Genomic DNA, 14,424 nt, shown 5'->3' on the forward strand with positions numbered 1-14,424 from the left:
CTCAGTCGTCATTGCCAACTCAAAGCTCTGTTAGAGATGCCAAACCTGGGGTCTTGTCATCGACGGTCCTACCACTTACAGCAACTCGCAGCTCCTCCGCAGGTACTGGATGTATTATGCCCTAATTGAGCTGGACAACTATTTGCCTTCCGCTGTTTTCGTTGTGAAAGAACAGCCTTTTCATTACCTCCCTGTAGGTCCAACCCCAAGGGTTTATATCGGCATACTCACACACTGTTTGAAGCTGTTTTGTTACTACTTTAATGGTTTCCTTTAAGCGGCCACGCAGTTTCCTGTATGTCTCCTCCCGACGGTCGGTACCGGGCTTTCCCCTGAGCCTCTGATAAAACCTTCTTGCCCGGAAACATGCGGCTCGCAAACTTGCGATTTCGTTTTTTCCACCAATAATTGGGCTGCCTAATTCGGAACAGTTGCTTTCTAGGCATAGTAGCATCACACCATGCGATGTACCTCACCGGGTGACTCGGAGTTTCTTTTCTTTGACCATAAAATCTAAGGATATATCAGACTTGATCGTTGCGGAAAACGAGTCCCTCTAAAAAGCTTTCACCCTGCAGCCGGGCAAACCACCCAGCATTGATTGATTCGCTCTTGATTTCCATGCAGATTGCCTGGTGGTCGCTGGAATATAGCTCCTACTGACTTGTCAAGCGACTCTACTGGCTAAAGCGGCCATGTCAGGTCCACTATAGACTCCTGGCCGCTTACTGTTACCCGCTTACCGTGAATGCTTCGAACAAAACTTATTCTTTCACATTCGTTCTTCGGTTGCCCTATTCAAGAGCCCACGCATTAAAAGCACCTGCTATGATTATCGGACAACACTGAGCATCTGGTCATACTCAGCAACTGTAGCGGTGGATGGAACATATTAGCTATCTAAGTGGATTCCTTTCACTTTTACTCTGACAAATCCATCCTGCGGGTACTCTATTAATTCCTAGAAGGCTTGTTCTCTCATTATGCTACTTGGCCCGTTTGATCTTTCACCCAAATGCCACCACCGTGATTTCGATATCACTAATTATGGCCACATCGATGTTTTTCTCGCGGAAATTTTGCAGGAGTAGTTCTTGCGCCGCCTGGCATTGGGTAAGGTTGAATTGGCTCCTGAATTGCGGGCAGCTATTGCTGCCTGCTTTCGGACAGATAGCCCAGCCTTTTCTTACTCTCCCTGCTGCTAACAGTTTGATGATAGTGGTTTGTCTTCGATCGTAGGTATGTTTCTATTCCTTAACGTTTTCACCGCTGATTCTTTCAGTCCCAAAAGATTGAATTACTTTTTTTCAAGGCCTCACCATCCTCCTCCTTCGTGGTGATCTCATCTATATCGCTGCAGACTATGGTGATCTGCAGTCTTCTAGCCCTTATGCCGGTTTCGTGTCCTAACAACTTTCCAATTTGGTTCATGATTACATCCTTGGGGGGACGTCTAATGCGGTTGGCATTGTCTCCCAAATTAGTGAGTTCACTTTCCTGAGAATGCCAACGTATGACCCTTCGCCTCATTTGAAGATGATGATCACCTCCAGTTATATCTTCCTCCGTCCTTGTCCCTTTCGAGGTGCCATTCTTCCCCATCGGCATTGAGTTTCGCCTGCACCTTTAGTCGTCCTCTTCACGTGCTCCACTTTTTGCGAATTGAGCTTTTTTTTTCTTTTGGGGGTTTGCTGGACTGATGATTCGTTCAACCGTTCATGCAGCGTCTTACCCGGTTTTCCCTTTTTCGTGTTTGGAACGGGCGTTGTTTGTTTCGCCTGGCTGACTTTTTCTACTACGTACTGACTTTTTCTCTATGTACTTTTGGAAGGTAATCCCTCCAGTGAGAAAGGGTGAAAATTCCTTCAGGCGACTATTAACTTGAGTTATGTTGTGTGCCAGCCGACAATGTATACTAGTAAACTTTTTGTACCAGAAGTTCTGCACCCGATCCAGGCCTGGGCCCCTCCAGTTCTTCGTGCTGTTTATGGCTCGTCGAACTTCCTCTTCGGTGACATCCGTAAAATTCATGCCAGGCGTATTGAAATGGCAGGTGTCTTCGACGGTGATCCACTCAGCATGCTGGGCGGGTAACCCCAAAGCCCACTTCAGTATTCTTTCACTTCCGTCACCGAAAACTGCACTGTCTGGACGCTTTGCTGGCATTCATTGAGTGATTTGAAAAAAAAACAGCGCTGGTTTCTTGCGTACGTTTCATTCTGGACACGTCTGGAGTGACTTTCGCCATATCGTCGTAACCGACTGCATACGACAGAAAGTTTTTGCTTTAGCGTGTCCAGAATTTCAATTACGGGTGTGTAACTGGAGATGGCATAGTTCCTGTAAATCCTCTGCACTTTATTCTTCACCCGTCTGCTGGCATTGCCAGAACTGATTTGAACCAGCTTAGCAATGTCCTGTCTTAGTGAATCCCGCCGACGTTCCCGACGGTCGACGTTTTTCATGGTGGACCTCTTCGGTCACTCAAACCAATAACAAGAAAGCGAATCTTCAGACCATGCAATCTGACAGCGGCAACTGCACCACAATACCCAAGTGTAGTTGCAGCAGCGACATATCAGCACACAGTCGAGATGAAATCTCATCATTGATTTGAGATAGAATCCTCGGGGTTGCTGGAGATGCATAAAGCCTGGAAATACCTGGTCTATACAAAGGATCCATTTGCGAGAATTCTATACACGCTCTTTGGAATTCGTCCCGAACCTCAGCGGAAACCTCAGCTGGACAGTGGAGAAGAGTGCTTCGACGAGTTCTGAAACTATTGCCTGCAGTGCGGCGTGGAGTTGTTGATGCCGCCGCCTCTGTCCCCTTCGACTCTTGGTCGCCAGATTCTGCGATGACCTCAAGTCAAACACGCTCTCTGATGATGGCCGGGATTGTGTCGCTGCAAGTTATAAAGTGGTACTATTCTGCGACTCGCTGCAGAGTCACGTGCGCGAATTGCAGGAAACGCTCGATGAATCTCTGGTGCAACACGGGGGCGTATTTTGTAGTAAGAGCGAATGATGAAGAGGTTCCTTTCCTCAGTCCACTTCATCCGCTGTCTACGCCAACTTGCTGAAGTGGTACGCCACAGATTGTGGCGAAACAGCTGCAACAGGTGGAGCAATGCGCCTACTAGACGTTGGACCCCCAATGTCCCCCATTGGCCTACTTAACGTCGAAACTCCAGCTGATTTGCTCAAAAAAGCTCATCTTTGAGTCATGAATCAGCCCGAGGTACTTTACCGCTGGTTTTGACTCGATTATTTACTGTTTTTAGTCAGGATGACTACTTCGGTTTTTTTCCAGTGCAAGGTTGAATCCATGAGTAGTCATCCATCCGCTTACCCGTCGCATCAATATGCCGAGTCTGCTTTGCGGCTGTTCGACAGTGAGTCCAATAACAAGCGCCGCGACTTCATCTGCATAGGCGACCAGCGACTCTTCTGGCATGTCGAGTTTAAGAAGACTATCATAGGAAGCGTTCCAGAGGTCGGATGGATGGATGTATCGATCCCTGTCCTACTCTCGACGTGACCTCCATCCTCCTCTGACCCTCTAATGTTTCATAGACCAGGGAGCGATTCCTCAGATAGTCCCTCAATATTTGTAAGAGAGAGTTCGGCACCTGGAAAGTATCGTCTAGTGTGCCTAGAACGTGTTCTCATCTTACAGAATTAAAGGCGTTTCTGACGTCAAGCGTTACGAGGAGCACCACCCGTCGAGTTCGGCGGCTATATGCTCCCACACGACCTTCAGCGCGGCCCCATTTGTTCCAAGAGTTTTGACAAACCTCCCGGTGTTCACTTTCGCGACATTCTATGCACAGAAAAAGCGCCTTCCAGAACTCACCACCCGTCCATCAGCGACGCCAGTGTTTCTGACGCGAAGGTTGCGTCTGGAATGCTTCTCTCTCAGCCCGGGCGCCGTAACGTTGAGGTGGACCCGGTGTTTAGAACTAGTAGTCCTGTTCTCTCCGGCATTTCCAGAATTCGTGTCTCTCTGAAGTCTGTGTGAGGCATGTCCCATTCAAGTGCCCTGGCATTGAAGTCATCCCTGGCCAGGATCCGCCCATCAACCCTGCGTCGAAAGTCCGGCATCGTCTCATTCGGCGTAAGATAGACACTAAAAAACGTTATCCCTGAAGACCAAGTCCAGACAAAGCCGTCCCCTCGTCTTTGGGTAGGAACCCTAAGGAGGGTGCCGTCCCGAACCCAGATGGAAGGGGTACCTGATATGTCAGGGTGCCATCAAACTGGGTCCTTGTTTTGGTACTGCTCACTAACGAGTACTAAATCAGCTTTGGTCTCCGCAGCGAACTGCGCTAGCAAATCATGAGCGGTTGCACTTCGGTGCATATTGATTTGTAGGATGTGAATTATGTTGACCGCGTCCTAGCTTTTTCCAATTCTACTCTGTAGACTGGACACCGCCCCGAGCCTGCAGTATAGGCAACGTTCTCATCAGTCGCGTCACGGTTAACTGCCTACGCGAACCTGATGAAGTGGTCGCCACAGATTCCGGCGAAACATCTGCAGCAGGCGGAGCAATGCTTCTGGTCCTCGTGGCGTCTAGACGTCGAACCACCCCACGACTAGCGGTTTCGACGCCGTGCCGTCCATTATGGGAGCCCGACCTAAGCACCAAGTCAGACGACTCCCGCCGGTTATCCGTACCGAACCTTAAATTTCGTCTTCTTCTCATTTTTGAGTTTGCATTTTATATCTAACTGCCAGGTGTAGTGATAGCTTCCTTAGTAAATAATCTGCAAAGTTCCTGCACTTTCCTTACCTACCCCCTTAGACGCTGCGGTGCTGTACAGCCACTGAAGCTATCCATTCCTCCTTCTTTCACAACCGGACTTGGCACCGGCTACGGCGGTTATTATTATTAATAATGTTTTCGTGGATTAAATTGATCCCCTAGTTTCCTTTTTCCGACTTGTTTGGTTTATATTTTCAAAGATCGATTGTGCACTGAATAAATTATAACCCTTGTGTCTTCCTCTCATTTCAGCTCAATATGCTAATGCGCCTCCAGGAAGCGGCAAACTACTCAGGAAATCAAGAACAGGAATCGGATTGTGCCAGTTTAGATTCAAATATAACACCGGACAGTTCGGCAGGGGCAGAATAAATGAAGGGTGTGTGAAATGCCTTCACATTAAGAGGCAAACTAAGTTAGTTGAAACATAAAGAAACCAAAACACTACACAGAAATCCAAAGTCGAATATGTCATTTGTGGATGGAGTTTGAGATTGTTTCCATATTTGGTTATTTATTAAAGAGAAAAATGTGGAAATTTATGAGTAATTCGATGCTTTTGGTACCAGTGACGAACACGTTTCAATGCGGAATCGAATAAGACATTGTCGTTTTAATATAAAAGGAAAAAGAGCGGGTAATTAGCAATGACGTGGAATTAAAAGCAACTTTGCGAGCGAGTAATTCAATCAACAATTTCTCGATTATTATTTATCTTTAATATTATACTTAATCTTAGATAGAAGACGCTTTCACTGATATTTTGCAACTGTTATAAGAAAATATATTGATCACTCTAAGAAAGCAACAATTGTTAAAGTTAGCATGAAGCATGGCAAGAAAATCGCAATGAAAACCTCCACAAATGAACATGTCCTGATAAAAAAACAAAACTAACTCAATTTCTTTCCTAAATAACCAATCGGTACTTCTCGGTAACATAAAGTAAAGCAACCACGATTAACAGATTAACAACAACCCTTAGGCGACTCCAAGGTCAAATATAGAATGTAAATATAGTTCTCACTTAAAATACTGTAACACCACAGCAAAACGCATTTTCGTTATTTTGATTGAATAAGAAAAGATGAAAACATGAAAATCAAACAAACAATTGTAGATGATTCCATTTTTTATACACGTTTTACATTTACACATTGACTAGTTCTAAAAACCTTTAAAAGAAACATAATGACAACTTCATAGGGAAAAAAGAAAGCAACCACTTATACTACTACGAAAAACGCGCTTTTCGGCCGACATAAGTATTTTATGTAGGCTAGACAATATATAATTACGCATGATTACGACTAAAGGGAATAGTTAGATAAAAAAGCGAAGCATTAATAACAATGAGGAATATTATTAACAACAACGTGAGGGTTTGATAATAAATGATTTGAAACACGAGGCAGACGTTAAAGGCAAATAATAATAAATTATATATAAATAACTGAGTTTTAAGTACTATTGTATTTTTGCCAACTTTATATAAATGAAGTGATGAAAATAAAATGAAAATATAATTCTATTCGATTGATAAAAAAAAAATATTGTGTACTGCGATTGTAATAATATATTATTATTAAAATTATGAATTTCATATTTAACTTTGATCTTTTCTTTCTTAGAAAAAAAAAGATAAGTACGAAGGGATCTAAATACGACGGAAGAATGAAGAAACAAGAAACTTTTTCCCATGGTTAAAATAATACCCCAGCGAGCAGATCTCAATTACCGATTGATTATTCAAGAAATTCATAGCCATTGAAAACAAAATAAAACCTTTCCAATAGGTTAGTAACTTGAACAAAATTCAAAATTATTATATGTTCGTGAGACCGTCCAACCAGTTGTCCTCCTGTCAGCAATAGCACCACATTTTATTTTTATTTCTTTTTTTATCCCACCTTATAGTGCGTTAGTCATTATTGAGGAGACATTCTCGGTTCCCGAATATATTTTATAAATTGAAGAATAAAAAATCTGATTCCCAACTCAATAATGGTCTGGATGGAATGAAGACCTGTTTAACCTATCGAAAACATGTTTATAGGAAGTTGATAAGATAAATTCGAAAAGAAGAAGAATCTGGCAGCACTTGAGCTTGATTGACTAACAAACATAGAAAAATATTCAAAAATGACAGGTAAGCAATAATCATTTCTATGAACTCCTCAATCGAATCCTGGCAGTGAAACCCTTTAAATTTCATATATTACGTTGTTGCACATGAAATGGCCGATTTGGCACTAAAATTTGAAACGACTGTAAAGCTTACAAAAATTTATTTAATTAATCAAAATAGGTGCCAGTCGATTCAAAACACTTCTCCCAGCGAGATACAAGAATATGTACACCAGTTTCGTAGAAGTCCAATTTTCGGGTGTTGATAAACTCGTCGAAGGCAATTTTGACAGCCTCTTCATTCCTAAATTGTTTTTCCGCCTAAAAATGATCTAAATGCTTAAAAAGATGGTAGTCGGTTGGCGAAATGGCCGGCGAATATGATGGATGAGGCAATTCGGTCGACTTTTGAACCGTTTTTCTGGATACATGAGGTCATGCCTTGTCGTGAAGGAGTATCACACCATTTCTGTTGCCTAATCTCGGCCGTTGAATACTCAATTTTTGGTGCATTTCCTCAAGTTGGGCACAGTATTTCTGTGCATTTATCGTTTCTCCAGGTGCCAAAAAAGAATAGTGGATAACTCCAGCTGTAGACCATCAGACAGTCACCATTACCTTCTTCGGATGAAGCCTCGGTTTCGACATAAACTTCGGTAGCCCATCAGCATCTAGCCATTGTGCTCATCGGCGACGATTGTCGTATAATATCCACTTTTCATCACATGTCACTATTCTGTGCAAAAAGGGATCGCTTCTGTTGCGGGAGAGCAAAAAACTGCAAATTTCCATTCGAGGCGCCATGTTTTACTCCGTAAGGACATGCGGAACTCGTTTGTCGAGCTTTTTCACCTTTCCAAGTTGTTGCAAGTGCCGGGAAACTGTCGAATAGTGTACGCCCAGTTTCTCTGCAATATCTCTCCGAGACTGACGTGTGTCGGATTCGACTAGCAAACGCAGGTCGTTGTCAATCGATGGTCCTGCATGTTCGCGTGACTCATTTTGAAGGTTTACGTCGCCTGACCGTAATTTTTCGAACCACCGCCGGGTGGATGTAGGAGTATTTATTATTTATTATCCGACACCAACAGCGCTAACTGGTGGTAGTTTGATACAGCAAAATCTCAACTAACTTCACTTTCTAATTCTTCTTTGGAGAAAACCTTACCGAGGTATCTTCGTCTGAGATCTGGGCGACTGCATATGAAGTGCAGGACCGTCTCTTCTTGTTGAGGAAGGTGTATATGGCAGACAGACAGACAACAGGCAGACCTGTGAGGATTTGTCAGATCTTCCATCAGACGGGACCCCAAGTGGGGGATAGGAGCATACTTATAGATGTGTAAATATGTGTTCACGTACTTTCTTTTCTGACTGTGGATGGGCACGTGTTTGCTCATCTGGTGCGTGGATCGAAATGACTAGGAAGGATACCCAGAAAATATAACAGGGAAGAAAAAAAAGGGGTTAAGTTACGGTGCAGGGACTCGCAACCCCGAAATTAGTGGCTTTTGGGAGTGAGCCAACGGGATCCCGACCATCGATATATCTCGATGCATCGATGGTGGATAACTTAGCCACCGTGCTACAAGTGATTTAAATATAGAAGAAAAAGTGTTTAAGTGAAGCAAAACCTTGCCAAAATCACCGATAACGAAAGCCGAAAGTAACGAACTGCTAAGAAATCGTTGACCCACGAAGGCGGTTTCGCCACCCACCGCATCTGTCCAAGAAGGATGACTGCAAGAGATACTCCGAGATCAAGGGTTTGGTCCATTCAGGCGAAGCTCTTCAATTCTCCGCGTGGCGGCGGGGTAAAGACAATATTGGCAGGGAATGCAATCGGCACCCCAAACGACTATTATGCGAAGAAAAGGAGGGACAGGATAACCGACATATTGCTAGAAGTAGTAAATGCCCGGAATTTAGGAAGGCACTGACCTAAACCTCAATCATTGCACAGTCAGCACTTGGGCAGACAACCCACGAGTCTGAGATGGAGAATGCCAATATAAACGAACCGGCAAACCATACAAATGCTACGCATCAGACAGATAATGGTGCGTTTTCGACGCAAGGAGACGTAGTCCAAAAGTGATTGATTGACTTCAACGCTTGGACCCTTGAGTGAGATAGCAGAGAATCAAATACAATAGGCCACAGTCTATTAGAAGCCAACGAAGGTGATCTGAACACTTTTCGCAAAGGAGACTCCTCCTCATTCGTAGACCTGAGCTTTGTCACCCTTGCACTGGCACGTATTATGTCCTCGTGGGTGAAACCACAATGGAGAACATCAGCATGCTCGAAACCGAGAAAAATTTCAGGTTGGTATGCGAAAGCTTAGAATGCGCAGACCTTCATAGAGGTCCATGTGATCGTCCCATGCATGTGAAACGTCCATGCATAGCAGGTGCTAATTCCTCAGTCTTGAGGGCGGTAAATAAGATCGGTCTTTTGGGGAGGAAAGAACACTTCCATATAGGCAGTCCGCAAAACCCTCATCGTCCGTCATCGAGCAGAGTAAGGGGAATGATTTAAGGAGCTCTGTTCGGAAGCAGACGTAAACTCTTGGGACGATGGGATGATTCAGAGCTCTTTCAACTCCGTAGATCATCTGCATTTTCTTCTTGTTAGAAATCATCTGGGGATTAGCCCTGAAAACTTCCAGCGACTTATGAATGTGACGGCAATTTCAGTAGTCACCAGAGACGGGCTGCTGAAAATTTTCCGTAGAACAGGCAAGAGTAAAACCCCGAGTCTGAATGGCAATCCGAATACGGCCCTTAAGCTTGCCATGAAATCTAAACTAGATATGTTCGCCGATTTGTTCAAAGCGATCATGTGCAGGGGGATATTTTCTGCACCAAGAAAGGGACAGAAACTGGCACTGTTGTCTGAGGCTGGTAAACCTCCAGGTGAACTAATCTCCTATGGATCCACATGTCTTCTAGACACAATGAGGAAAACCCTGCAGTGGGGAGGCAATCAATGCTGTTAAGGCTTGGTTGGTTAGCGCTGCGCTGGTACTTCATCATCATCAACAGCGCAACAACCGGTATTCGGTCTAGGCCTGCGTTAGTAAGTAACTTCAGACACCTCGATTTTTCACCGAGGTCCAAGAATTCGATATCCCTAAAAGTTGTCTGGCGTCCTGACCTACGCTATCGCTCCAACTCAGACTGGTTCTGCCTCATCTTCTTTTTCTACCATAGATATTGTCCTTATAGACTTTCCGGGCTGGATCATCCTCGTCCATACGGATTACGAGACCCGTCCACCGCAACCTGTTTAGCCGGATTTTATCCACAGTCAGACGGTCATGGTATCGCTCATAGATTTCGTTGTTATGTAGGCTACGGAATGGTCGACCCTCATGTAGGGGGCCAAAAATTCTTGTCTCAAACGCGGCCAAGAAGCCCTGTCCCGGTATTGGTCGCTGATTAGCACTAAATTAGCATTTACCTCCGCAGCGAACTGCACCAGCAGCTCGTGAGCGGTTGCACTCCGGTGCATGTTAATTTGTAGATTACGGATCATGCTATTCGCGCCCTAGTACTTTCTAGTTCCGTCCTAACTATTGGACACCGTCCCGAGCCCGCAGTGAGTACGACGCTCTCACCAAACGCGCCACGATCTCTGCAACTTTCGCTTTCATTGCAGGTCTTCGCTTGGTGATCTACGTGACCGCATCTCCGGCATGCTGTCCTCCACCCGCAAATGTCTTGCCTTCCGTCAGCTTAATGAGCAGAGCAGACGATCTAGTACTTCTTCGTTTCCTCGTCTTTTCTGCTACTGCCTTTTGGTTTGTAGAATTCTTGTCTTTAGACAGACGGGTCTTTGGCGACGTAGCCAGTTGTTTCATTTTATTCTTCTTCGCTTTTTGGGCCCTGGAAACTACTTTAATAAAGCTTCCTTCAGGCACATCTTCTTCTTTCCGCTTTTTCCCCAGTTCACTTTGCAGTGGGCTATCTGCGATTCGTCGTGCTCTCAGAGGAAAGTGTGGCTGTTTCTGTTTTCCAAGCGTCTTTCACTGCGCTTCACGTTCGTCTATAGAAGCGGATGACGTTCAGCAATTCCTTTAGTTCCATCAGCCCCTTCTTTGACGCCTTTGCTGACAATCCTCTGGAGGAACGTTGCGGACCGCATGCGCTTCACCACGACTGCACTTTCACTCGATTCGTGTCCCAATCCACCTGCTCAGGACTAGCCATTCTGACTGGGCTTTTTTCCGGAACAGGGACACTACAGGGTATTGGAGTTGTCACCGCTCCCCCCAACGTCAGCCACGCCATTTCGTAAGGCTTCCCCTTTATTTGGGATCCCAATGTTACATCGGGTATTTCAGGCCTAACTGGCTCTTTTGCTGGTCGTTGCGGTGGGCAACGCATTTTTGTGCTGCACCCAAACTTAAACAGCTCCTCCCCCTTCTCTGCTATTTCGTCGATTTTTTTTTTGTATAATAAGAATTATTCTCCATGGAAAATTCATTAGCACATCGTGTCCAAGGATGCGGGCCGTAATAGTCAGGAACGGGTGTACCCTCGGGGGCACAGTTCCCTGAGACCTGCACTACGCTTAGCTGATCTCGGAACGCACGGAGGGATCAGCGCTCGCTGTTCAATGTACACTACCCGACCAGGGTCCCGAAGAGGCTGGCTCTTGATACACGTCACAACTACCACCTTGGCAGAGCTAGACCGACATCACCTCATTGACGTCGACATCTCCGGTGACTCCCAGTGTGTCCTGATGTGTACCGGTCATTCACGGGGGAGAGGCTTTCTCCAGGCTACTATCTAGGACGCATGTATACTGCCAGCTAGGGGTCAGAACTACTTGCTCGGACATCTTGGGGACGTCACTGCTTGCATCATAGTCGACCCGTTGAAGGTTGCTGACGACCCCTGGAGAACGACCTGGCGGTGGTAGTAGTTGCGAAGCACACCGAGGACCTAGAACTTTATGCAAGTAAAACCATTAATGCCGTCCAAGAATGGTTAGGAGTGATTAAGTTGGACCTGGCGGACGAAAAGACGGTGGTGGTCCTTATTACCAATTGCAGGAAAAATAATACTGTCAAATTTCAGGTTCCGATTATTAGATACTTGGGGGTAATGATTGACGCCAAGTTGAACTTCAAAAGGTACTTGGACTATGTGCGGGAAAGGCAGCAAAGATTAGTTCATTTAAAGCAAGGGTGATGGCCCATACTGAAGGACGAAAATATAGTCGCCAACTCTTTATCGGGTCGTCAAATCCATCGTGCTATGCGCGGCTCTTGGACAAGAGTACTGGACAACACGGTGAGCCGGAGATGGGTGAGTTCGGCATACCGACCAATCACGCTTAGGGTGTGTAGTGCACATAAAGCAGTATCGAGTGAGGCATTGTATGCCATCGCGGGAATGACTCCCTTGGATCTTCTAGCATATGAGGCACACTGTCCCTTCCAGAAAAGGAGGACGAATCCGCCCGATATGACTGCGGACTTCCGAAAAGCCTCTAGGGAGGGAGGAAAAGGTCGCTGGACAAATAAAGTGATCCCGTCTATTGAGACATGGGTCTCGCAGAAACGCAAGGAATCGAATTACCTAACATAGTTCTTTCCGAGATAAGGTGGAAGTAGGAATTACCTGTATCACTTCGGAGTGGACGATTCCCCAACTGTCCTGAATGCGGCGCTACACCTGAGGACCCGGAACATGTTATCCATAAGCCGCGATTCGCTTAAGAATACAGTCAGTGTTCCCTGCTTGTCGTAAGAGGCGACTAAAAGGGATAGAAATTTGTGGACTAGCAACCATTTTGAAACTTTACTGCTACTGACGCGCCTCGGATAGGGACTGACCTCATGGCAACGACGCGACGTCTGACTAGCGAAAACTGACTATGATTGGTTTTTAGAATATGCGCACTCATCGAAAACAACAGCGAGGGTCCACAGAATGCTCGCTTTCTCCAACTTGAGCGGGAATTACAGCGATATAAGCTTGGCATTCTGGGGCTAAGCGAAGTAAAATTATGGTACTCAGAAGGGTACTCCTTTCCCTTTTGCGGCAATGGCACCAAATGGTATCAAACAGGTCTCCAGTGTCTGAATGCTCCTGACGGCTACAGCAAGGTGCGCTCTTTTGACCAGTTGGCCAGTTTCTGACAGATTTCTAACTACAAGATTCTGATGCAGGTTAAGGAGGATCAAAATTGTACAAAACTACGCACGAAAAGAAACTTCCGATATAGTATAGAAGGATCCTATCTACGAGCAATTGATCGTAGTTCAGGCGAGGCTCGGTAAAAGTGACATTGTGATTGCCGTGAATGCCGGACCTGTGATGGGAAAACATGGTTTCAGGGACCGCAGCGGTAATAGTGGGAGGCTCGTGGATAGCACACCGTTCGAGCACAGAGCCTACCATTAACCTAGTTGGATTTCGACTAACCGGCGCGTTACAAGCAATCATACCATCTACTTCGTGATAAACAGTAGATTTAGGAGTTGTCTTCTGGAACGGCGTAGCAAGGGAGATGCTGACATCGATATCGAAAGAGATCATCATGCTGTTCGCTTGCATGTTGCGTCTGACATATTTCGCAGGGTTGGGGAGCTGCGACCCTCAAGTTCAACATCAACTGCTTGTATGACCCAGCTGTCGCTCGAGACTCGGAGAGCCATCTTGCTGATCGAACAGCAGATATACTGAGTAACCCGCCTAGGAATATCGTTGAGCATTGGGACGCCAGCAAAAGTCTTCATTTCTCGGGTGCTATACAGGCCACGTCCTGAAGGGGCGTTATGAGATCCGGTGGGCTGCGGAGTCGTGGAAGCGGATCAATGAACGGAAGGAGTTGAAAGCTCTACGGACCAGTCCGAGCGCTGGCGGACGTGACGCGCTCCCATCCTGATACCGAGCGAAATCCCGAGAGATTCAGCGTAGTGTACGCCGTGACAAGAGGAAATTGGTTGCTGCGGGGTAGTCAGAGAAGCGGAAAATGCCACAGATGGTAATCATTTCAGGAATGTTCACTACATCACGGAAGAGCTTGAATGTGGTCGCAAATCTTTCGATGGTCCTGTGAAGTTACCGCTGACCTGCTGCTTCCACTCGTATAGAAATCTTGGAAACCCGATGCCTTTCCCAGGGAGTGGAAGAAGGGTATGGTCGTCAAGATCCCAAAGAAGGGAATCCGTTTTGGGTGTGGCAATGGAAGGAGTATCTGCATGCTCCTTGCGTTGCAAAGATAATAACTAAAATAATTTTGAAACGCATCAAAAACATCTCGAAAACTTGATCGACAGAATGCAGCCTTTCAAAGATGGTAATAGCTTCATCTGGATGGCAGAGGGAATAGGTGGGAGCCCCCATAATCTCGAGAGAGATGCTGAGATTGGAAGCAAATTGGAACGCGGTAAAGGAAAACGCGATCAAAGAGTAGTGTAGGTCCCAGGGCGAAAAAGTGGATTGGTATTCGCGATAGAGAAGGATACCTTCTACGAGGCAGTAACAGGAACCCTGGAAGCATGTC

At 45.7% G+C, this 14,424-nt stretch overlaps 1 protein-coding gene across 7 annotated transcripts in view; it reads left to right on the forward strand.

The window, feature by feature from the left end:
* Positions 1-6,380, forward strand: part of LOC119651713 (protein sickie) — a 467,977-nt gene extending 461,597 nt beyond the window's left edge. For all 7 annotated transcript variants that reach the window (XM_038055429.1, XM_038055427.1, XM_038055428.1 and 4 more), the window contains one exon: positions 5,023-6,380. In XM_038055429.1, the coding sequence (XP_037911357.1) occupies positions 5,023-5,142 (120 nt within the window). In that variant the 3' untranslated portion in view covers positions 5,143-6,380. The remainder of the gene's footprint in view (positions 1-5,022) is intronic.
* The last annotated feature ends 8,044 nt before the right edge of the window (positions 6,381-14,424 follow it).

Source organism: Hermetia illucens, chromosome 3 (genome assembly GCF_905115235.1).
Source record: "Hermetia illucens chromosome 3, iHerIll2.2.curated.20191125, whole genome shotgun sequence".
NCBI lineage: Eukaryota > Metazoa > Arthropoda > Insecta > Diptera > Stratiomyidae > Hermetia > Hermetia illucens.